The 26306-nt window shown below is 36.9% G+C and overlaps 2 protein-coding genes, 1 long non-coding RNA gene and 1 pseudogene across 4 annotated transcripts in view; 3 read left to right on the top strand and 1 right to left on the bottom strand.

Moving 5' to 3' along the window:
• Positions 1-17917, bottom strand: part of LOC127356115 (uncharacterized) — a 49654-nt gene extending 31737 nt beyond the window's left edge. Inside the window, exon 1 of one of the 2 annotated variants that reach the window (XM_051387630.1) lies at positions 17799-17917. The gene's annotated coding sequence lies outside the window, so the exon portion shown is untranslated. Of the gene's footprint in view, positions 1-108; positions 125-17798 lie in introns of those variants that run through there. The other variant, XM_051387634.1, reaches the window with a different exon arrangement.
• Positions 145-13047, top strand: LOC127356125 (nuclear GTPase SLIP-GC-like). The gene is made up of 26 exons (XM_051387651.1): positions 145-263; positions 994-1093; positions 1878-1953; positions 2109-2221; positions 2433-2483; positions 2595-2651; positions 2779-2817; positions 3241-3274; positions 3431-3526; positions 3628-3721; positions 4329-4542; positions 4681-4866; positions 5643-5849; positions 5970-6145; positions 6740-6833; positions 9355-9442; positions 9839-9960; positions 10349-10519; positions 10622-10779; positions 10942-11059; positions 11402-11510; positions 11622-11755; positions 12130-12211; positions 12330-12411; positions 12495-12551; positions 12672-13047. Exons 3-25 carry the CDS (start codon positions 1887-1889, stop codon positions 12538-12540), a joined length of 2538 nt encoding a protein of 845 aa, XP_051243611.1. The 5' UTR covers positions 145-263; positions 994-1093; positions 1878-1886; the 3' UTR covers positions 12541-12551; positions 12672-13047.
• Positions 17918-18127: 210 nt separating the features above from the next.
• Positions 18128-19702, top strand: LOC127356127 (uncharacterized). The gene is made up of 3 exons (XR_007881896.1): positions 18128-18237; positions 18990-19065; positions 19590-19702. It is a non-coding gene; the product is annotated as an uncharacterized LOC127356127 (long non-coding RNA).
• Positions 19703-19858: 156 nt separating this feature from the next.
• Positions 19859-26306, top strand: part of LOC127356111 (nuclear GTPase SLIP-GC-like) — a 9666-nt pseudogene continuing 3218 nt past the window's right edge.

Raw genomic sequence — 26306 nt, 5'->3', positions numbered from 1 at the left:
TGCTCCAGAATCCACAAAAGCCGACATAGACAAAGATTAATTATTCCAAAGAAGAGTGGCAGGCAATTGCATACGAGATCGGGGGACAGACGAAGAAGTTTGGCTCACCAGTATCCTCACATCTACTGACTGGCAGTGGTGAGAGGATTATAGCTGAGATCCAGGCAAAGTGGAACTGAAGATGGAGGCAGTGTGGCTGATAGGAAGGAGCGGGCAGGTAGCTGAAGTGAAGATGATGATCCTGAGGCACAGGAAAAAACAAGGTTAAGTTTTTCAGCACAAACAGGAACAAACTTATCTTAAAGTTCTCTAACTGGACAAGAAAGTTACTGCCAGACATGTAGAGACAGGGACACCAGTGTAAATGATTTGCACTCTGCATGACTTTGTTTTGCGTGTGTGCAATGGTGAGTAAGCTGCTGTAGATATATGTGTGTAATTATAAATAATGTGTACACACGTTAGGAATGATTTCAACACGGAAATGAAACTAAAGCTTCCCGATAGGTCCACCAAAAAGGCAGTGACAAGGAGAGTGTTCGAGATTCGGCCAGTGTGGACAAGTGAACAAGAATGTCAGCTGTGAATGTAAATGTAGATAGTTGACTTGTGCCTCTACCAAACACATAGGAGAGATTGAGGTTACTATTTCCTCTTTATGTTACTTTATACTTCAACTCCATCATATTTCAGAGAGGAATATTTTACTTCTTATTCCATTTTGATAAGTACATTTTCCAGATAATTATTTTATAATTTTGTCTAATTGGGATTTTGAATGCAGCTTATAGAGTATTTTGTATATTGTATTGATGCTTATACGTAAGTAAAGGATCTCAATACTTATTCCACCATTGCCTTTTAAACACTGCTAGGTGTGCATGTTCCCAGGTGTATATGTTGCTAAGTGAACACACATCATCAAGGCTGAGGACTTTGAACACAAGCATTGACATGTTTTAAATTTTCTTGCTGAACCTGTTTTTTGGGCAGAGAAGAGACAGAGAGGTGGAGACAATATAAAAGAAAGAGATCAAGTTAAATCAAGCACCAGCGGAGTCATGTTTGTGCATTAAAGAGGAACAGACAAAATGTAAGTACACTTAACATCAATGCATTATATTTCCACTGATTATAACACTGAGACACTGAGTTCATTTTGAAGTGCTATTTACTTTTCCTGTTAGTGGAAATTAAAATGTTATCAGGATAATCAATTTAGTAGGGTGAAAAGTCTATTGAATTGGTGGCATTTGCTCACTGAACATCCTGTTCACATTTAAACACAAGATCCAGAAATACGCTTTTTGCTATTTATTTCAGTTATGGTAGATTATGGTTTGCACAGGTGTTTGGTGGATGTGGAGGATTTTTCAATACAAAAAAGACTTACATCATTACACAATCTGGCCTTATTTTTTTTTTTGTAACATAGAAAACTTTCTAGAATATAGCATGAACACAAAATGTTAACTTCAAACAGAATGTAACACATTAATCATAGTTTAAAGGTGAAAAAGTCAATGTTAACTTTCACAGCAGGTTGTCTTTGTTCTTTTTGGTATGGTTTGGACTGTAATTAGATAAAAAGGAGTGGAGCTATGTTATCTTGGGGGAGTGGTTTAGAGAGGAGTGGAGTGGAGTTTTTTTTATTTTTATTAATTGACTGCTTTCAGCAGTTGCTTCAAAGAGACCAGCAAAATGATCTGTCAGTGTATCCAAATTATGAGTAGGATGAACAGATCTTTAACTCAATAAAATAAAGTTAAGCCATATGCAGCTTTGATTTCACAACACTTCTTAAAGGAAAAAAAGGCGGGGGATGGGGGTGGGCAGGGTTGTTGTAACTGTCTAAAACATGTTTGATTACCTTGCAGTTGCTGGTCATGGATGATTTTGTTCTTAACAAATTAATGGAATGGGGTCTCGCTGAGCTGATTGAAAGATTTAAAGGTAAAGTATTTCCATGCTTCTTTGCTCTGTGAGGTTGTAATGCACTACAAAAGTAAAACTATCGAACCTACACATATTTCACTCCATAAGAAACTGATTTCTGCACCTATTTGAAATTAATTCATTCTCAATTTTTAATTTTTGTTCAATTACAGATGAAGGCATTGATGAGGAAATTCTTTACCTTCTTGATGATCCAGAAATTGATAGCTTGATTCCCAGAGTGGGACACAGGGCAAAATTTAAGAATAAACTCAAGTTGTTAAAGGTAAAGTTCTTCACTGTAAAGATAGTTTACATGAATACTGTGTTTGGACTCATAAATCTTACTATGTAGACATGTGTATTTATAATTAACAGCAAATATGTCTGTTAAAAGTTTTGATGATGACTACAGACTCATTGACAATAATTGCATTTACCAGAATTTTAAATGTTTAACCTATTATGGATTTGCAACTATTTCTTATTGTCACTAGGAAGAAAAAAACACAACAACAAACCAGGAAACTGTTGATTCTTCAGCTCAAGTAAGTTGAATACAGTTTCATGCAGTTAGGTATCATCTAAAGCATTATTACAATCATACAGAGTATATTTCCAATGTCCACTCATATTTTTACATGACCTTGCACTTTCAGTGTGACTTTCACATGCAGTTTAAACAGGAGCATAAAGGTCCAGGTTATTCTCCTCAGGTAAGCATCACATTGAATTTTACATGTATGTAATCAGTGAACGAGCTATTCTTCATAGTATATTTAGAGTATAGAGTACATTTTCAGTGCATGACCTTCCGTTTAAGAGTGTTACTTTTATCTGCAGTGTCAGCAGAAGCCTGAAGAAGCCGTTGATTTGGATCTGGTAAGAATGAGACCTCTACGTATTAGATTGAGATATCTTAAGAATCGTCTCATTGGGTCACAGTGTTGTTGACTGAGGAAAAAATATGTTCCAGTGATCATTTGTTATACCCTTTCTGGACTCTACATTCCAGGGTCATCCCTGATTGGATGATAATAATTCAATTCAATTCAATTCAGTTTTATTTGTATAGCGCCAATTAATAACAGAAGTTATCTCAGGACACTTTTCAAATAGAGCAGGTCTAGATCGAACTCCTTCTAACATAATTATAATAATAATATGTAATAATAATAATATAAATGCAAATATTGTTGTGTGAAATGTGAAGATGTTTATTCAAGCCTGTCAAAACCTGTCAGAGGACAAAACCTGTGTGAATGTAAGTTCTTGATAGAGTGAAATGTTCATATTCATCCTCAGGATTTGCCGTCCACCAGTAACACAAGTGATAAAGGTGAGATACACAGTATCCTATTGATTACATGTAGAGTTCATGTTTTCAAGGCATTAATTTCTCGAACAGTTATACTGAGACCATGTTTTAATATTGTGAGAGGATGGTCCAACATGCTTTTGTTTTTGGTTTCTTTTTGTATTTAAAAAAAACAAGAAGGAAAGCGAAAGTTGGATCTTCAGGGCGAGTCCAGCAGACGGCAACCACAGACTAAGAAACCACGACACGACACTATACCTGGATCATACAGAGGTATATACAGAATATTACTATCTAAACAATGGCAATCTACTGTAGGGTTAAAACTTGCAATGTCATTTTTTTTACTTCTACTTCTTTGCATTCACTCACAGAAAAAATCATACTGTATGATGTGAAAAACATCATGAGATGGGTCGATGAGAGAATACCCAAACAAGACAACAAAAAGCTCAATTCTTTCCTGAAGTAAGTACTACAGTTGTCTGTTGGTTGTCTTAATGTTGCTCTTAGATTAGTGTAAGTGCAGGTTCACAAAAATACATCCTGAGATATTTCAAGCCAATCTACGATTTCAATGCACATAAGGCAAAAAAAAATACAGTATATGGTATTCTCCGCATCTCCCAGAGGACCGCTCTTACCTGTGCACACAAGAGGACGTCTCTTACCTGTGCACTGTTAACTGTACAAGCTCCTGTCACAAGCCAGTTAGTCTATTAACTGAATGCACACGCTATCATGGTTTGACTCATGATGGGGCCTGATATCAGAAACTTTGCATACAGGAATTTTTATCTGGAAAATTAAACACAGTGGTTTAGGATTGGTATGAGATGGCAATATAAAGACAAACACAAACCTTGACATTTGCTGTACTCACTCATCTTTGCCAAGAGGCAAATCAGTAACAGCACCCCACCAGAAATCAAGTGTCACTGTTTCTGTGCATTAGACAGATCACTAATATACAACTTCCCTTAGAATCTAGATGATGGTTTTGACTCATTCTTTTTAGTGTTTGTATATTTTCCAAACTAATCAATTTACACATATTTCAATTCTTGTACAACAGGACTAAAATCAGTAAGTTGGAGACAGACAAGAGGGAGATGGTCGGTGTCTTTGGTAAAACTGGGGCTGGAAAAAGCTCTCTGATAAATGCTGTCATTGGACGGAAGAATCTCTTGCCCTCTGGAGGCATCAGTGCATGTACCTCAGTCATGATTAAAGTGGAGGCAAACATGCAGAGGAAGTATGAGGCAGACATTGAGTTCATTACAAAAGAGGTAAAATGAGCTGCATGTGTTTATATTTACTTGAAACTAGTGTATAAACTAGTGTATAAAATAGCTATAAACATACAGTCGCTGGTTATATTACAACCATGTTATTCAATTTAGTTAAATGTAATTCTTTTTTTTTAGGTGTGGAATGATGAGTTGTGGTCCTTGTTTAATTTCCTCGAGGATAACGACACTGATGAAAAGCTGTCAGCGCTGTATGGAGAAGAATGGAAAAACAAAAAACCTGAAAACCTCATGGATTATAAGTATTTCAAAGAAATCCCCGAATTTCTCCATTCCAGGAGGAAGACTTTGACATGTGAATCAGTAAGTTGTATATTTAGTTTATAATAAGTTATTGTATATATGAAAAGCACTTAAAAGCACTCTTCATCTCTTCATAAGAAAGTAAATAAATCCAATTTCCAAAACCAATTCCAATCAGAATTTTGCCTCCATCATTGTGCCCAAATGTGGACCGCATTAAGATCCTAAATTCTACTGGCATTATACAGGAAACAACACACACGGAAGTAGCATTATGCTACTATGATACACATACTCAATATACTTTTGCAGATAACCCAAGGCATTGTCGAAATCTGATCATGTTTGCAATACAGTTCTAAGCGTAAAACGTAACTATTCATTATCGCCTAGTTTTTATAACCATTTCTACATTTTATTGTTTTTACAGTTGCAGTACTTTTGTTGTTGTTGTTTCACTTTTTCATCATTTTATTGTTTTTATTGCTGTACATCATTCTTGCCAGACCTGTCAGCTAGTTATTTTTTTATTTGTGGTTGTTGTTGTATATCCTTCTAGCCAATATCAATGTGAACTCAGGGCTTTGCTGTAAAAGAGCTCAATGATCAGTCACTTTCCCTGAATGAACAATGGTTGAACATTTAACTTTAGTCTTCACTTCAGCTTTGCTATTTATTATTTATTAATATGTTTATCTGACTTTTTGCTGCCTTTATTATTACTTTCAATGATAGGGTTTCTTTATTAATTATTTCATGCAATATGTGAAGTTTGAATGTCGATATGAATAAAATTGTCTTGTGTTCCATTAATTTTATTCTATAATTTATTACAGGCTGAAGAGCTTTCTGCAAAGTTAGTCAAATACACAAGAACTGGCTCAAAAGGGGGAAAAGGTGAAAACATAAAGAGGTGGTACTGGCCACTAGTGAAGTGTGTGACTATCAGGGTCCCTAGTAATGATCTTCTCCAGCATGTCACACTTGTGGACCTTCCTGGAAATGGGGACCGTAACAAGAGCAGAGATGAAATGTGGAAAGAGGTCATTTATTCACTTGAACTGCTGTTTATTGTGTATTATTGTGCTATCTGGAAACATCATGTTATTACCAATAACTGACAATTAATAATTCATAATTAACTTGCCATTATGCCCCTTCAGGTTGTTGGAAGTTGTTCTACTGTGTGGATTGTGACTGACATTAATCGAGCAGCAGCAGAGACAGAACCCTGGGAGATCCTGGAAAGGACCTGTAGCCTGATGGGAAATGGTGGCCAATGTCAGAAGATTCACTTCATCTGCACCAAGTCTGATGTTATTGAAGATTTGGATGACCAGTAAGTGATTTAAAATCCCCAAAGTACATACTGGTAGTTAAATATAACTTCTAAATTAGACAGTGTGGTGGCTAAGAGCTCGTCAGCAGTAAACACAAGCAAATGTAAATATAATATTGTCACATGATTGTAATGGTTGTTAGTTCAAAGTCTGAAACTGCAGGGACTCCCTCAAACTAATCTTACTTCTGTTTGGTAGATTCTCTTGCTCCAAGATTAGGAACTACAGTTCCCATAATGCTTTCAGGAGAATAAATAGGAATGTCCCTGTACCCTATAGACACACAGCACCCCCTAGAAACTCTGTGATGCATGGTTGCAAGCCTTCTCAAAGTCAAAACAAAACACATGTAAACTGGATGAGCAATCTCCCACTACAGTTTTCTCTGTTTCCCACGTGAGCGTTGAAGTCCCCCAGTAAAGTCCAGTTGGTACTTTTAGCCTGGAGAATACCCAGAGGCAATACTAATTATAAAATTAAATAGTTATTTTTTTCTTTTATTCTAAGAGGAGATGCAAAAAATGTCGGAATTTCAGGTTATAGTTCTTCAAATACTGTATGACGTGCGACATAATACAAATATTTTCTTGCAGTTCATCAGATGAAGTTCGTGCTCTCATATTTAAAAGAAACATGCAAGCCAAGGAAGAAGTGAAAAAAGAATTTAACAAACTAAACCAGGTTAAGGTGAGTAGATACTATAATATACTTAACTCAAAAGTCACACTTATGTAATTATCTCAACCGTCTGTGGGCCAGTATTGATGACCTCATCTGTGGCTAATGTTAATTTCATAATAATCCTTACTCCCTGAAGTCAAGCAGCAGAAGTGACAATCTACAAATACTATTGGCCTAGAGATACCAGAAATGTAGTAGTTGATGCCCCAATGTCCCAATCAAGTTGTTTTGCTGAGTCATGATAAAGTAGTTGTATTTTCGTTAATAATAATACAGGTGAACAGCTCTGTGTTAAGAAACAAATGCCTGTAACCAAGCTGTTTTTTTATACTTCATATATGAATATTAATATAGCCTATATACAGCGGGTAAAATAAGTATTGAACACGTGACCATTTTTCTCAGTACATATATTTCTAAAGGTGTTATTGACATGTAATGTTTGCCAGATGTCGATAACAACCCATGCAATCCACACATGCAAAGAAATCAAACCATAGATGTCCATAAATTAGGTTATGTGTAATAATGTGAAATAACACAGGGAAAAAGTATTGAACACATGATGAAAGGGAGGTGCAAAAAGGCATGGAAAGCCAAGACACCAGCTGAAATCTATCAGTAATTAGAAAGCAATCCTGCCACTTGTCAGTTACTGATCAGCTGGTTCAGTCCAAACTGATGGTCTATAAAAAGGTGTCTCTCTCAAGACCTTCGCAACCTTATTGTTGCAAAACATACTGATGGCATTGGTTACAGAAGGATTTCTAAACTTCTGAATGTTCCAGTGATCACTGTTGGGGCCATAACCCAGAAGTGGAAAGAACATAATTTCACCATAAACCGGCCACGACTAGGTGCTCCTCACAAGATTTCTGACAGAGGAGTGAAAAGAATTATCAGAAGAGTTGTCCAAGAGCCAAGGAACACTTGTGGAGAGCTTCAGAAAGACCTGGAATTAGCAGGTACAATTGTTTCAAAGAAAAACAACTCACCGCGCAAGACTCCATTGCTGAAGAAAAAGCATGTTGAAGCGCGTTTAAAGTTTGCTGCACAAGATTTAGACAAGCCTGTGAAATACTGGGAGAATATAGTCTGGTCAGATGAGACCAAAATTCAACTCTTTGGATGCCATAATACACAGCATGTTTGGAGGTCAAATGGCACTGCACATCACCCCAAAAACACCATACCAACAGTGACGTTTGGAGGTGGGAATATCATGGTGTGGGGCTGTTTTTCAGCATACGGCACTGGCAAACTTCATATAATTGAAGGAAGGATGAATGGAAAAATGTACGTTCTTGAGACATTCTTGATAAAAATCTGCTGCCATCTACCAGGATAATGAAGATGAAACGAGGGTGGACATTTCAGCAAGACAATGATCCCAAACACACAGCCAAGGAAATTGAATTGGTTTCAGAGAAAGAAAATAAAGCTGCTAGAATGGCCCAGCCAATCACCTGACTTGAATCCAAAAGAAAATCTATGGAAAGAACTAAAGATCAGAGTTGATAGAAGAGGCCCACAGAAACTTCATGATTTGAAGACTGTTTGTGCGGAAGAACGGGCCAAAATCACACCTGAGCAATGCATGCGACTAGTTTCTCCATACAGGAGGTGTCTTGAAGCTGTCATTACCAACAAAGGCTTTTATACAAAGTATTAAATACATTTCAGTAAGCGTGTTCAATACTTTTTCCCTGTGTCATTCCATTTTATTACACATAACTTTAAATTCTGAAATTATTTATTTTGGTTTCTTCGCATGTGTGGATTGCATCGGTTGTTACCGACATCTGGTGAAAATGTTATGACAATAGCATCTTTAGAAATATATTTACTGAGAGAAATGGTGATGTGTTCAATACTTATTTTACCTGCTGTGTATATATAGCAACTAATAAATAAAGCAAATGCTTGCCTTGTCTTGTCGGTGTCTAGAGGGAATTTCACTTCCCCTTAAAAAGTGTCATGCAGTGTTTGTTGCTTCAGTGCAGCCTTGGCCAACCTGAGTTACCTGTATGACCTGTATTGTGCTGAGTGTTTATTTTCCTCATCTGTAAATGTATCTTATTTGCTGGGGTTTTGTTGCACTTGCAGTGGCGAGGTAAGTGCGTAGCTCTCCACTGCTTTATCTGATCCGCTGCCTTGGACTGAGCTCTGCACACCCACACGCTGTGCATGAAAGTTTTGCAAGTAAATCCCCTGTACAGCTGCACTTGTCGCCGTCTTCGACATGTTCTTCTTCCTGTGGCTAAACAGCCGACAAGAATACGTGTGTGCGTAGATACCGCCTGTCAGGTCCAAGAGAATTGTGGTACAGAGGATGCAATTCTACTGTACTGTGGGAAAACGAGTACCTTTAGGTTTTCGGAATATTGGTATCGAGTTGGTACCAAAAGTATCGGTTCTCGTGACATCCTGGCCCTTGTTGCGAATTGGGTAGAGAGTAAACCCACTTTTCCAGGCACCACTGCCTACAACTGCAAGCTTGCCTTAATGTCATTCTTTTTTCTTTCAGAAACATTTCAGTGATGACTGTTTCGAAGTGTTCACAGTGAGCTCCAAAGAGTTTCTAAAGCAAAAACATCTAAACCCAGACGACACTGGTAGGTGAAGTCTCTATATATGAGCACTTAATGGATAACAGAAAGTACAAAGCTCAAATACATGTTTTGTTTTATTTAACAACTTTAATTAAAACACGAATGAATAATTGGATTATGACATTTAAATTTAAGCAAATAATGTAAATATCTCAACTGCATTTTTTTTTTTTTTTTATGTAGTTATTTTTTTGGTCCTTTTTTATTGCCTTTATATGATAGGGACAGCCAAAGATAGACAGGAAATGGGGGTAGAGAGAGTGGGGACGACATGCAGCAAAAGGCCGCAGGTCAGATTCGAACCCTGGGCCGCTGCAGCAAGGACTCAGCCTCAGTATATGGGTTGCCAGCTCTACTAACTGAACTAACCGGGCACCCTCAACTGTATTTTTTTTACAGAAATACCCAAACTGCAGGAATTTCTGAAAGATCTCAATGACTGTCACTCAGAGACATTAAACCATGTGTCTGGAGCTTATGGGATTCTCTCTCTGATCCAAGGGGCCCGTCGTACAGAAGTGGTAATACTAAGTAACATCTTTTATTGTTTTTAATTGTCATTTATTTTAACAGAAGATAATATTCACAGCCAATAAGTAAGTTGAAGTTAACTACAGTCAAATCCAGCTAAAAACAGACTTCTTAAATCTATGTGGAGTAACTATGATATAATGGCAATTAAATACTGAAAGGTTCTACATGTCTTCACCCCTAAATAAATGTTTGCCATTGAGGTAGATTTTTCTGAATTTTTGCTGCATAACCACAGTAAATAAAGGATACTCCAGAACAACACAATTGCATGAATAAATAAACAATGAATAGTTGAAAAGAAACCCCAATCAGGTGGTAGTATACAGTAGTTTAATTGTTGGAATTTCTGAACGTTTTTTTTTTTATTTATTTGAGGTTTCCCAAAAAAGAGAGGTGTGCACAATCCTTGAAGACAAGATGAGGCAGGAACTTGAAAAAGTCAGAAAACCCATGGAAGAGGCTTATAAGGCTTTTGAAAAATGCCTAAGTGAGGGGGTTGAACAATCAAAACCTTCATGTCAACAAGCCTTGAGCTCTATATATCCTGTATGTATTTGAATTATAATTACATCCAAACATTTTGCACTTCATATGATTATGTTATGTCTCCTAAAATGTTCTGGATTTTAGTTTTTGTTTATGTTTTAGAGTGAGGTGTCAGGTAGCGGTTTTCACAGGACATTGAAGTGTGTGGTTCAGCACAATGGCACATACACACCAAAGAAAGGGAAACAAATAAACCTGAATGTGGACTTGGCTTCACGCCTGACTGACAGCATTGATGAAGAATTCAAGAAGACCTTCCCGTAAGAAAAGATTTAATGAAGACATAAAACCCTTGGTTGACCCATTTTAAAACTATAGAGAATCGTAATGAATGAATGATATAATATAATACATATATACAAATTGCATTATCAAAATACAAAATTGTCTTTTATGAAACATGTCAACTTAACATGTTTCAGAAACGAAAGAAAATATGGACCATTCAACGGGGTCATCAATAACTTTTCACTTGACACAGAGAGGCTGATTCAAAAGCACGGGAATGTTGAACTGCAGCTCATATTTCTCAAGACGGAGGTAAAAGATGAGAACACTACTATCCTATCCATTAGTCCATTATCATGCTGTTTGTCCAGGGAGACTTTAGGGTGAGCAATCAACCCAAACATCAAGTTTGTGACTGAAGATTAAATATTGAATTAAACACGATAAAATTATATTTTGAACTGTTAACATAATAACACGGTATATGAATAATGCTATTAATATAAATGTTGGTAGCAATGCAGATAAAAACTAAATGCCACAGGTCCTAAAAAATAAAAATATATATATTTAAAAAGATGAACCATGATTTGTATTGTAACTGTGATTTTATTTGAAAATATGTTGATCTATATTTAATTTTCTTCTTCTAAGGAAGAAAAAATGAAGACAAAACTGAACAAAATCACCCGGGAGCGTAAAAAAACAATCTACAGCAGTCTGACAACAACAATCGAGGAAGCCATGAAAGAATGCTACCAAAGTAAGCAAGAGAATCTAATCATAAATAACCTGACACTATAATTATAGACATTTACAAAAATGTACATTGTGATTGTGCATTGAAATGTAGTTGTTTTCTATTTCGTTGTAGAAGCAGCAGACTTTAAAGGAAAGGACTCGCTGAAAAACATGAGGGACACTATTGAGAAGCATGTACATGATTCAAAGAACATCATGTTTCAGCAGGCTAAAAATGAAATGTTGAACCAGCTGAGAGACTTGAAGGTCTGTCACATTTTATAAGGCCACATTATCATTATGGTGATAATATGTAGTAGTAAAACATGTTCTGCTACACAGCTTTTTCTTAAATCACAATTCTAGGTCCCTATTTTTTATATTCAAGTGGAATTTGCATCATTCTGAAAGCTGCTTTTGCTACTAAAAACACTGCAGGCACTGTCACAAACAAACTATAAACTATTGTTATTAATATAAGACAGAAACATCCAAAAACATACGCAGCTGTTAACTCTTTTGTCCAATCTGAACAGCCCTCTGAACACACACCTAAACAGGAAATGTATGTAGGATTCAGTTAATTGAACACAATATTTTTCTGCGAGTGATAAGTGATAAAGATTTTAATGCTGAATTAGGAGCACGTCCTGGACACTCTGGAGAAAACCATGCAGAAATCTATCGAGCTGTCACTAAAAACAGATGGTGACACAATACCAGGTAAAAAATAACATTATCACTAAAATAATGTGAATATTTTATTGAAATAAATAAGTCAGCACATTTCAACAAATAGTGTAATAAACAGTAAAAAGTATGTTTATTAATTTTCTTTCAGATGTTACAGTGGAGCTTGCAGAGGTGAAGAAATGCTACGATGAACTGAAGGGAAGCCCAGATGAAGAAATGTCACTGATTTGGTAAAACTATTGTGAAATGTCTACATATTGCCCTGATTATTAGCTGCTCTCACTAATGCTAACCATGCTTTTAATTACGCTAGGCCAGAAGCTGATTCACCTGGCCCAGCAGCTGCACTGCGTCCCTGACATGTGCACAGGTATGTTTTAATGAAACTGATGATCCAAACCGAGCATTCAAACATTAAAGGATAAATTATATGACAGCCCTGCTTTCAATATCACAACCTTGCTGTTTACCTCTCTGATGGATGTTTCAGGTTTGCTGAGTGGAGAGAAACAACAGAGGCCTGATTGCCCACTGAAGCTCCCTGTGTGCTCGATGATTAGAGATGTGTTATCCCTGTTCTTCTTGAGTGTTGTACTTGAGTTTGCATGTTGTAAATGACATGCAGATATACTTTTTGTTTGCCTTTAATTGATTATATATTATATTCAAAGAATAATCTGTTTTACTTCTTGTTCAAGGACAAAACTGTTGATAGTATTTAAGTATATGATAATAATTAACCAGCTTATCTGGCATCTCAATATTTACTGCACATTTTCTTGTTTTATTTCAATTTACACTGATTCTAAATACATAAATGTATTTCATATAATATACTGTCCAATAAATGCTGATTGCTCTTCATGGTTCAGTAGAGGTGTGTGGTTATTCATTCATTCAGGACCAATGGTAATGGAAGATATTATGTTTGTTTATGTCAGCAAAGTGCAGCTGACTGATGCAAGAACATGATACACACACAGATGGGCCAAACATAGGGACAGGCATCATTAGGATTTTTTTAAATACTGCTTTTTGGCCCTGAGGTTAATCAATCCCTTATTTATTACAATCAACAAGTTTTTCTTACAGATACATAATGATCTGATATATTGATGAAGATGGCATTCACAGGCTGTATATTAATCTCAACATGTTCCAAAATCATTAATAACCTCATATAAACTATATCTAAGCTGTTTATACATGCCTATCCTTATCCTGATTGTGAGAAAAACAACTAGCAAGTGGCCAATGTCAGCTTATCCACCTCCTGGCCCATGAGGAAATAGAGCCCTTTTCTGCGTTTTTAACTGTGGTTAGATGTTATGTGTAGAACTAGTTATTACTCTGAATCACGCCCAGAGTAGCTAAATAGGTGTCAAATAAATTGTAGTGGAATAGGATGAATATAATATTTCCCTCTGAAACATAGTGGAGTAGAAGTATAAACTATCCTAAAATGGAACTACTACCTAAAATACATTTAAGTACAAATAGCTCACGTCTAAAAGTAGTGTTCCGGTGTATATATATATATATATATATATATATATATACTTACCACTGATGACTGATGCAAGAAAACTACATGCGGACACACTGGGTCAATATCCCTATCTTGCTGATCTCCGTAGTGGATGTTTCAGACGGAAGTCCTCTTTGAGTGTTGTTTTGATATGTACTTTGAGTTTGCTGTGTGAACTGATGTCTCCCATGCATTACTTTTGTAGCAATAATATTACACTAATTATAGATTGAGCTTTTCCCTATTATATACGTGTGTGTTCAGGGGGGTGAAAACCACTGTCATTGAAGAAAACCTGTCAGCTTAAAAATAACTGAAAAAACCTGACATGAAGAAAAAATTCTAAAAGACTTAAAATATTGTAAAACACAAATATCAAAGTGAAATTAACTTTACATTTTTAATGTGTTGTTGGTAACCTGTGTGTGACAGATTTGTTATGAGAGGTGAGTGTGAGGGGTAGTAACATTAAGTTAGTCAACAATAAAGTGTGTAGATGAGTTCAGTTGCAGTATAATAGTTGAACTGAAACGCTGTGTGTTGTGTTTGCTGCTGCAGAAGATAAATAAAAAGTTCCTATTTATGTAACGTTATATAACGTCTTCTTGCACTGTTCACAGCTGAGTTGGTCCAGACAACAGATGGCTCATAAGCTAGTTAATAGCTATTATAGTTAGGTGTTCACAGTGAAGCATTGCTATTGTGCTAATTGTGCTAGGCTTGTTATATTGTACAACAGACACACCCTCAATATTTTCTCTCTCCAAAGCATGTTGTGCGACAGTAATAATAGTCCATGTAAAACACAGTGCCCTGAATGGCTTAAACAAAGTGTCCATGCAAACAATTTTAATCTATGGTTTTCACTCATTGTAAAGGAATCATTTCAGCCGCAATCCTCACTTAAGTTGGCTCAGAGAGAGAAAGAACAATGATATCAGTGGCAAGATATCTCACAGATGTTCTGATACATTGATGGAGCTGGTTACTGGTTTCAGGTTGTGTATGTCTATGTATATCTCAATATTTTCCAGATCATTTCTTACCTCATATGAACCATATATATATATATATATGTTTGTCCATGCCTTTGTCATATTGTTAGAGACTGCAGCAATCAACCCCAACCAACCTATTTATTTATTGTATTTCTTCATAACCCACATCACATTGGTGTAGGTGTGGTTGTGTGAAACAGGTGCTGTTGCCTTGCCTTGTGGCCAATGTCAGCTTATCCACCACCTGGCCCACATTTAAACCCATGAACCCTTTTCTCCAATTGTATTTTGCCTCTTTATTTTACTGCTGTGCTAAGATGTTTTGTGTAGACGTAGACACTACTCTCAGTTCTTGTCGGTGTTTGTTTGGGACCCCCTTTAAAACAAGATCATACATCTCAAGGGGTTTATCCTCAGATAATAAATAAATTTTAGGGAAGGTAGTGATGGTAGAAGTATTTAGATCCTATAAGTAAAAGTAGCAATATAAAAATTTTCAATTGCAACTTAACATCAAACTTTTGAAATCCTACTCAATTAGTAATACAGTAGTATATCAAAAATTGTTCTAAAAAATTGCTCATGTGCCTGATATATTATTATATATTCCATTATTAAATTCATAATACTAATGCAATATGTTAGTAGCATTTTACTGTTCTAGTCTTAACTACTTTATATAAAGTCTGGGGTTGTGGGATGTGTAATGGGGCACAAAGTAGAAAAGCCTAAATTCTGCATCAAAATAATTTTTTCAGACCATTCTCTCATCTGTGTTTTTCTGTGTCATCTGCAGGTCTACTTGCAGTCAACATTAACTTCTACTGCCTCTGGTGTTAACAGCAAGAAAAGTGTGTTTATTATGTGTGCCAACATGTATGCACAAGAAACAAACAACTGATTATTTGCTTTTATTAGGGACCGAGCCAGTGTCAAAAACTGTGAGGTCCCAGGAATTATTATTATTATTTATTCCGGAGTGGGCGGCCGCAACATGCTTGAAAGATCAAGGAAATTTGCACAAAGTTCAATCGTTCGAAAACCGGTACGCATGTGTATCATGATAAAAGAAGCAGAAAAGCCTCCTGGACCCAAACCTCACACCCAACAGGAAGTCGGCCATTTTGGATTTTGTGGTCATTTCTGGCAATTTTCGCCGTTGCATTGCATGCAGGGAATTTATTGAATCGACTCCACACTTTGACACAGCCATCTAAAGACATTCACGATTAAGTTGTGCTCTTTATGACATTGCTTGTCAAACAGCGTGGGCGTGGCGTGGCGTCCCATGGCGTCCAATTTCGATCCTTCACCTTGAAAACAGAAAGTTGTCATAACTTCTGCGTACATGATCCGACTGCAACGAAACTGCACATGTTTGATAAGAGTCCCGCCCTGAACACGTCTATGTGATAATATTCAGTAATAGTGAGAGCGCCACTTAGTGGCAACAGGATGCAGGATGATTAGATCCACCTGAAATTTACTTATGAAATGCAAAACACATTGTTGATGATATGTGATGACTGTGGTGAGTGGGCGTGTCTGTGGCGTGGCGTCAAATTTTGATGTACCGCCAGAACACACGAGTTTGCTATAACTTGAGTGTACATTGTCCATTCGGCTCCAAACTTCACTTGTCTAATGACAGTCCCTCCCTGAACTCCATCTGAATATCTATCTATGTGACAGTATTCACTTATAGTCAGACCGCCACCTAGTGGTGGAATTTATTACACTTTAATGTTTTTCTCCCAGCAGATTGAAATTTGGCCAGGAGAACCTTAGAATGTTGACAATGACAACTTACAAATCTTTTATTGAACCGTGTTGCCGTAGCGACACGGAGAGCATCACCTTGTTGTTTTAACATTTGATCGCATTTTGCGCGGGCTAAACAGGCTCAACACCTCATGAAACTTGGCACACACGTCCCACATGGCAGCATTTTACATTTCATATGGATGTTTCCTGTGGGTGTGTTAAAATGGCTCGATAGCGCCCCCTACAAACTTTCAAAAAACCAGCCCTGGTGTCCTGTTTAGGTGACATGAATGAAAATTAACAGGCATATATATCAAGTTAGGACGTACAAAATACCCTCTTTGACCCGTAACCCAAACACTAGAAGTTCACTATTTCGATTTTCATTTTCACTTTAGACAAATGTTTCAATGTATTTGAACGAACTCCTCCCTAGGGAATTTATCGGATCTGCTTCAAAATTGGACAGTATAGTCAAACGATGTTGCTGATTAAAACTTGCGCGATTTGTGACTGTAAGTTGAAGGGTGTGTCCGTGGCGTGCCGTCAAGGTTGGCCATTTTGAATTCGTGGTCAATTTACGTGAATTTTTCAAAGTTGGCCATTTTGAATCGAATGTTTAACTGTGATGCCATTTCCAGCATTTCAGGGCTTCAATTTTAACTAACTCCTCCTACAGATTTTATCAGATTGACTTAAAATTCGATCACTGCAATCTAGACACGTTGGTAATCCAACGTTAATCAAATATTTACTGTGCGTCAAACGGCGTGGCGCTGAATTTCCACGTTTCGCAGTGAAGAGTCTCGCTATTAAAGCGTAAGTCTTTAGCACAGTGTCTGAAACGCGTGACGATGTAAAGCGGTCTCCCTCAGCTTATGGCGATGAGGGCTTGGGAGTGGGGCGACATGACATGGCGTGGCGTGGCGTGGCGCGGTGTGGCGCGGCTGTGGCGGGCAACCGCCTTGCAGGCCCCAACGTAGGTTGATGGCGAGGTCCCACCCAATGCTGCTTGCAGCTTTCATTTTATTAGTAATACTGATTGATACAGCACAAATGGTTCTAGTAATTATGAATACTACAACAGCAGCTTCACAGCAGTATCAGATTCAGTTATACCTAAACCTTTTGAACATGCCACAATACTGTTTTTATTTTTTGTAAAGGGTGGGAGGGTTGTGTTGTCAACCCCACAGTGCAAACAACCCAAACAACCAGTAAGTGTCAGTGCAGCAGCAATGACAAGAACCCTCCCATCCCGTCCCAGCCTTTTAACAGTGGTGAAAAGTAAGTAAGTACATTTACTCAAGTACAGTACTTAAGGTACATTGAGGTTACTATTTCCTCTTTATGTTACTTTATACTTCAACTCCATCATATGTCAGAGAGGAATACTTTACTTCTTATTCTATTTTGATACGTTAAGTACATTTTGCACATAATTCTTTTATAATTTTGTCTAAGTGGGATTTTGAATGCAGCTTATAAAGTATTTTGTACATTGTGGTATTGATGCTTATGTAAGTTAAGGATCTCAATACTTATTCCACCATTGCCTTTTAAACACTGCTAGGTGTGTATGTTCCCAGGTGCTGTAAGTGAACACAAAACCCTGAGGACTTTGAACACAAGCACTGACACATTTTAAATTATCTTGCTGAACCTGTTTTGTGGGCGGAGAATAGAGACAATATAAAAGAAAGAGATCAAGTTAAATCAAGCACCAGCGGAGTCATGTTTGTGCATTAAAGAGGAACAGATAAAATGTAAGTACACTTAACATCAATGCATTATATTTCCACTGATTATAATACTGAGACACTGAGTTCATTTTGAAGTGCTATTTACTTTGTCTGTTAGTGGAAATTAAAATGTTTATCAGGATAATCCATTTAGTAGGGTGAAAAGTCTATTTAATTGGTGATATTGGCTCACTGAACATCCTGGTCATATTTAAACACAAGAGCCATAAATCCGTTTTTGCTGTTTATTTCAGTTATGGTAGATTAAGGTTTGCACAGGTGTTTTATAATTTAACTTACATCATTAATGCATCCACAATCTGGCCTTATTTTTTTTTTTTTTCCGTATCATAGAAAACTTTCTAGAATATAGCATGAACACAAAATGTTAACTTCAAACAGAATGTAACACATTAATCATGGTTTAAAGGTGAAAAAGTCAATGTTAACTTTCACAGCAGGTTCTCTTTGTTTTTCTTGGTATGGTGTGGAGGGGAACAAATCTGATAAGAGGAGTGGAGCTATATAATTTGTGGTTTAGAGAGGAGTGGAGTGAAGTTTTTTTTTTTTTTTTTATTGAGATTCAGAGAGATCAGCCACACGATCTGCCAGTGTATTAAAATTATAAGTAGGATGAACCGATCTTTAACTCAATAAAATAAAGTTAAGCCATATGCAGCTTTGATTTCACAACACGTCTTAAAGCACAAAAGACGGGGGAGGGGGTGGGGGCAGGGTTGTTGTAATTGTCTAAAACATGTTTGATTACCTTGCAGTTGCTGGTCATGGATGATTTTGTACGTAACAAATTAACAGAATGGGGTCTCGCTGAGCTGATTGAAAGATTTAATGGTAAAGTATTTCCATGCTTCTTTTTGGAATGACCTACCAATACTGAAACCTCAAAGCATCTAGAACATGCTGAACATTGCAGTACAATGCTGGCATATCCTTAATAGACAGTTTGAGAAAATGGGAAAGATCAGTGTTATTCATCATGCCAATTTTTTGTCTCTGTTTGCAGTGTATAAAAGCACTCACAATAAAAACCTTGTATATTTTCCCACAGTTTAAGGAACACTTTATTATCTTGCTGTTCATTAGCATCTTTATTAGACTGAGAAGTGACAAATTGCTAAAATACAATCAAATCAACATGCATTCAGCTCATAAAACCACGCAATTTCATAAGGAGTAGGGTCTAGACCTGCTCTATATGAAAAGTGTCCTGAGATAATGTCTGCTATGATTTGGCACTGTAGAAAACCCTAACCTAAACATTTAAGGAAAGTAAAATGTCCTATAAAAAAAAAAACCAACACCTATTACAATTGTCGTCACCTACCAATTTTTTTCTCTTTTTTGTTCAATAACAGATAAAATCATTGACGAGAAAAGTTTTACCTTCTTGATGATCCCAAAATTGAACGCTTGATACCCAGAGTGGGAGACAGGGAAATATTTAAGAATAAACTCAAGTTGTTAAAGGTAAAGTTCTTCACTGTAAAGATAGTTTACATGAATACTGTGTTTGGACTGATAAATCTTACTATGTAGACACGTGCATTTATAATTAACAGCAATAATGTCTGTTTTGATGATGACTGCAGACTCATTGACAATAATAGCATTTACCAGAATTTTAAATGTTTTTACTATTATGTATTTGCAACTATTTCCTATTGTCACTAGGAAGAAAAAAAACACAACAACAAACCAGGAAACTGTTGATTCTTCAGCTCAAGTAAGTTGAATACAGTTTCATGCAGTTAGGTATCATCTAAAGATTATTACAATCATACAGAGTATATTTTCAGTGCATGACCTTCCACTTAAGAATGTTTTAATTTGCTTTTATCTGCAGTGTCAGCAGGAGCCTGAAGAAGCTGCTGATTTGGATCTGGTAAGAATAACGTTGTTGTAGCAAGCGTGGGTAGGGTACTTGCTACTACTGCAATATAAAGGGTAGAGTGATTACACAATGACTTGCATCTGAGATAATCAACTCACCGGGTGCTGCTCTCACAAGCCTTCCCCACACCTCTCTCTCCTGCAGCTGAGTGCAAACCACACCCACCTCCACAGCTGTATTTCACAGGCATGTAATCAGTGAATGGGCCTCTATGTATGTGATTGAGTCATCTTTGAATTAAAAGATGGTCTCACTGGTCACAGTGTTCAAAAAGATGTTCTAGTGATCATTTGTTATACCCTTTCTGGACTCCACTTCCCAGGGTCATCCCTGATTGGATGATAATAAATGCAAATATTGTTGTGTGTAATGTAAAGATCTTTATTTAAGCCTATCGAAACCTGTTAGAGGACAAAACCTTTGTGAATGTAAGTTCTTGATAGAGTGAAATGTTCATATTCATCCTCAGGATTTGCCGTCCACCAGTAACACAAGTGATAAAGGTGAGATACACAGTATCCTATTGATTACATGTAGAGTTCATGTATGTTTTCAAGGCATTAATTTCTCAAACAGTTATACTGAGACCACGTTTTAATATTGTGAGAGGATGGTCCAACATACTTTTGTTTTTGGCTTCTTTTTGTATTTAAAAAACAAGAAGGAAAGCGAAAGTTGGATCTTCAGGGCGAGTCCAGCAGACGGCAATCACAGAAACCACGACAGGACACTATACCTGGATCATACAGAGGTATATACAGTATATTACTATCTAAACAATGGCAATCTACTGTAGGGTTAAAACTCGCAATGTCATTATTTTTTACTTCTACTTCTTTGCATTCACTCACAGAAGAAGTCATACTGAATAAAGTGAAAAAAATCATGGAATGTGTCAATGAGAGAATACCCAATCAAGATAACAAAAAGCTCAATTATATTCTGAAGTAAGTATTGAGTTTTTCATAATATGCATTGTTTTATGGGCCAGGTTCCACTCCTAACAAGAGGCCAGTGGTCTGTAGTGTTGTCTTAATATTGCTCTTAGATTAGTGTAAATTAGGCATGAAATTGAAATACGTCCTGACATATTTCAAACCACTCAGACTTAAAATGCACATAAGGCAAAAAATACCGTGTATGGTATTCTCCACAGCTCTCAGAGTCGCCGTCTGTTGTTCATACTTTAAATGCAATTCAAACCAAACTGTTAGTTGATGAGAAGAGTTTTAGTCCACGCACTTTGTATTAGTTGGATAGTCCCAGAAAAAGCAAAACAAGATTAATCTCTCTTCAGGAACAGCACCTTGTCACTGTGACAAAGAGAACATAAGAGAAAGTCTCCTCTGTTAACTGTACAAGCTCCTGTCACTAGCTAATTAGTCTATTAGCTGACTGTACTGGGACTGCGAGCAGAAAGTACTGTGGCAGGTGACACCAGTAACACAGGAGTGGGGCCAGAATGATCACCATAGCCAGAGTGGGCCGAGGATGCAACAGAGCCGGGCTCAGCAGGCAATTTACAGTGGCTCTGACCAGGACTAGACACAGCAGTTCAGGCAGGGAAAGGAGAGGCATGAAGGGGAGGATGATGAGGGGAACTGCATATGGTAATGATTCTGTGTAGTTTCATCTCTGAGTGACCTCTTTCACATACAAGTAGGCATTAGAATCTTGATGATGGTTTCTCATTTTTAGTTTGTATATTTACACATATTTAAATTCTTCTACAACAGGACTAAAATCAAAGACTTGAAGACAGACAAGAGGGAGATGGTCGGTGTCTTTGGTAAAACTGGGGCTGGAAAAAGCTCTCTGATAAATGCTGTCATTGGACGGAAGAATCTCTTGCCCTCTGGAAGCATCAGTGCATGTACCTCATTCATGATCAAAGTGGAGGCAAACATGCAGAAGAAGTATGAGGCAGACATTGAGTTCATTACAAAAGAGGTAAAATGAGCTGCATGTGTTTATATTTACTTGAAACTAGTGTATAAAAAAGCTACAAACATACAGTTGCTGGTTATATTACAACCATGTTATTCAATTAAGTTTTCATCATTATGTTTTTAGGAGTGGAAAGATGAGTTGTGGTTCTTGTTGAATTTTCTTGGAGATAATGAACCTCAGGAAAAGGACGATGATGATGATAATGTTGATGATGATGATGATGATGATGACGATGACGATGATGATGATGATGATGATGATGATGATGATGAAAAGCTATCAGCGCTGTATGGAGAAGAATGGAAAACCAAAAAGGTTGAATACCTCATGGATGACAAACGTTTCAAAGACATTTCAGAACTTCTCCGTTCAAACACAAAGACTTTGACATGTGATTCAGTAAGTTGTATATTAATTAGTTTATATTAAGTCATAAATGAAAACTTTATGTATAGTTTTATATACAGCTCTGGAAACAAAAATGAAACTGTAAAATTATCAGTTTCTCTGGTTTTACTATTTGTAGGTATGTGTTTGAGTAAAATGAAAATTTTTGTTTTATTCTAACTAAAACTACTGACAACATTTAGAGCATTTATTTGCAAAAAATTATAACTGGTCAAAATAACAAAAAAGATGCAGTGTTTTCAGACCTCGAATAAGTTCATAATAATTTTTAAACAAAACAATACCAATGTTTTAACTTAGAAAGAGTTCAGAAATCAATATTTGGTGGGATAACCCTGATCACTGGGTGCGAGACACTGTGGCTTGTAGGGCCTCTCCAGGTCTCCGTCTAACCATTAGACCACCAGGTGTTGGGACTCAGCAGAGAAGATGACTTTACTCCAGTCCTCTATGGTCCAATCCCTATGGTCTTTTTTAAACCTCAGCCTGGCTCTTCTTTGCTTCTCTTTGATGAAGGGCTTTTTTCTAGCTTTGCACGACCATTTGCCTTTCTTTTTGTAGGTCACTTGATGTCATCCTACGGTTGTTGATATTCAAATGAGTTGGCGGTCATCCCGGTCAGTGGAGAGTTGTTTACGCCCTCTGCCGGTCTGTAGCTTTGTTGTACCCAATGTCTGTTGCTTGACCTTGTTCTTATGAACCATGGTCTTTGAAATGTTAAGGATGGAAGCAACCTGACGCTCAGTACAGCCAGAACTGAACCCTTCTATGCCTCACTCAAAACTTTTCTTTTCAACTCTTTTGGCATGGTCAATAGGTTGCAATTACTTTTGAGGTACTACTAGCTCTGTTTTTGTCATCCGACTGGTCCTATTGCAAGAGGATAGTGATGACCACAGCAGTGGTTTTTATACTTTTACTCATTAAATAAGATTTGGTTCAGGAGATCACTTAATCAGTACCTTATTAATTAGACTGAGGTGTGCTTGTGTTGGAATTCAACAGACACTGGAATGGAATGGCTGCCATACATGTAGAGATGATTTTTTACAGTGCTGTATATATATATTAGTTCAAAAGTTAAATCAATATATAAAATGCACAAATCCACAAAGAGTGGACTGAATCCATCTGTCCTCAATAACTACAAACCCATATCTCTTCATAGGAAGAGTCTCTACCAATAAATTAATTTATACAGTATAACTTCTTTGACAAATTGCAGTCATTTTGCCTCAATCATTGTAGACTGCTCACTCTCAGTGGTGAACACAAAACACAGGGAAGTAGCATTATGCTACTATGATACACATACAACTTCCTGGATAACTCAAGGAACTGTCACAATCTGATCATGTTTGCAATTCAAACAACTGTTCACTATTGCCCAGTTTTTGCTGCCTTTATTATACTTTCAATGATAAGGTTGCCTAATTAATTATTTTATGCAATATGTTACGTTTAAATGCCGATATGAATAGAATTGCCTTGTATTCCCTTAATTTTCCCTTAAATTATTTCCCTTAATATTGCAGGCTGAAGAGCTTTCTGCAAAGTTAGTCAAATACACAAGAAGTGGCTCAAAAGGGGAAAAGGTAAAGACGTAAAGAGGTGGTATTGGCCACTAGTGAAGTGTGTGACTATCAGGGTCCCTAATAATGATCTTCTCCAGCATGTCACACTTGTGGACCTTCCTGGAAATGGGGACCGTAACAAGAGCAGAGATGAAATGTGGAAAGAGGTAATTTATTCACTTGCACTGCTATTTATTGTGTATTATTGTGCTATCTGGAAACTGTAACATCATGTTATTACCAATAACTGACAATTAATTATTCATAATTTACTTCATTATCCCCCTTTCAGGTTGTTGGAAGTTGTTCTACTGTGTGGATTGTGACTGACATTAATCGAGCAGCAGCAGAGAAAGAACCCTGGGAGATCCTGAAAAGGACCTGTGGCCTGATGGGAAATGGGGGCCAATGTCAGCAGATTCACTTCATCTGCACCAAGTCTGATGTTATTGAAGATTCAGATGACCAGTAAGTGATTTAAAATCCCCAAAGCACATACTGGTAGTTAAATATAACTTCTAAATTAGACAGTGTGGTGGCCAAGAGCTCAACAGCAGTAAAAAGCAGTAAACACAAGCAAATGTAAATATAATATCGTCATGGTTATTCATGATTCAATGGTATTCAATATGATCATGCCACAAGTTATAATGGTAACATACTTTTGTTAGTAAGTAAGTAAATCTGACAGTGTGGAGACCCGCTTAAACAAATCTAACTTCTGTTTGGTAGATGCTGACACTGATTCAGTAACTTATGTTGTGGGATACAATTTGAGTGCCATTTTTTGGCCTTTATTTGTTTACATTTTGGCAAATTGGTGCCATTAAAAGTCGACTTTTATATTAATAATATACAGACAACTATCACTGGATTATTTTCATACTGACAGAAACTTACAAACATGATGGTTCTATGGCAAGTCCTGCAATTATGTTGGACATCGAAAATAATTCCAATATTGAAATTAATAATTTCCAAATTGGACACTCTCCTACCCTCTTGAGCTTTTGTCCATGAAGATCACAAACACGATCATTGACAAGGGACAACCTTGGCAGAGAATAAACATGCTTCACTTCTGCCGAGAATACAGACTCAGAAACCAAATGTCTCATAGCAAATGTCCCTGTACCCTATATTCCGACAGCAACCTCTACATGATACCCTGGGGCACATGGTCTCAAGCCTTCTTTAAGTTAAAAAACAAACACATATTTACTGGATGGGCAATCTCCAACTCCAGTTTTCTCTGTTGTTTCCCACATGAGCGTTGAAGTCCCCAGTAGAAGCCCAGATGGTGACGTTTAATCAGGACCCTACCCAGAGACTGCAAGAATGCTGTATACTCTGAACTGCTGTTTAGTACATAGGTACAAACACTAGTTTGATCCTTCCCCTCAGTGGCACGTAGTTACATAGAGGCACACTAAGCCTTAATGCCGATACCAATGTCAATTCAGTTGGCCACAACAACTGAATGCCTTGATTGTCATCAGATTTAGGTGCTGTTCTGATTTTGATTTATGTTTTTCTGGCAGTCTGAACTCTGATGGATTTATCATCTCCTGATCAATTAATCATTGATCATAGAAAGCAAGAGCAAGAAAAAAATATCTGCATTCCAGTGTTTACATGCCACAGTATCTTGTGGTAGCTATCATGGTGTTTACATTTAAAAAACCTGATCATAACCAGAATACTTGTAAGCACATTCAGGCAGCACAGCTGACTTCCAGTTTGGTCTAAAAAAATCATCGCCACAGGATATTCTATTGTACTGTTTTTATATTGGGTTGTGGATATGAGCTCAACACAAATAACTAAACCAAAATAGTTGTCTCTAACTTCCTGTCTCTGTTTTCTCTTTAATGATTATCAAATTAAATAGTTTTGTACATGTACTTTTATTCTGAGGGGATTGTTTTTCAAATCAAATGTCAGGTTACAGTAATACTGTATGACATGTCAGATGATATAAATATTTTCTTATAGTTCAGCAGATCATGTTCGTGCTTGCATACTTGAAAGAAATACGCAAGCCAAGCAAAAAGTGAAAAAAAAATTCAACAAACTCAACTATGTCAAGGTGAGTTTTATAGATTGACATACTTCACTCAAAATGCACAATTATGTAATTCCACTGGCCCATGTTTGGGTGAGTTAGATGTGCAAGACTAGTCTTTCATGTCACTGTTTATGACACGCTGCTAAAAAAGATTGTGAGTAAACCCAGTTCTCCAGGCACT

Source organism: Dicentrarchus labrax, unplaced genomic scaffold (assembly GCF_905237075.1).
Source record: "Dicentrarchus labrax unplaced genomic scaffold, dlabrax2021, whole genome shotgun sequence".
Taxonomy (NCBI): Eukaryota; Metazoa; Chordata; class Actinopteri; family Moronidae; genus Dicentrarchus; species Dicentrarchus labrax.
The sequence above is the reverse complement of the archived record's forward strand: the minus strand, read 5'-3'. Positions and strand labels throughout refer to the sequence as shown.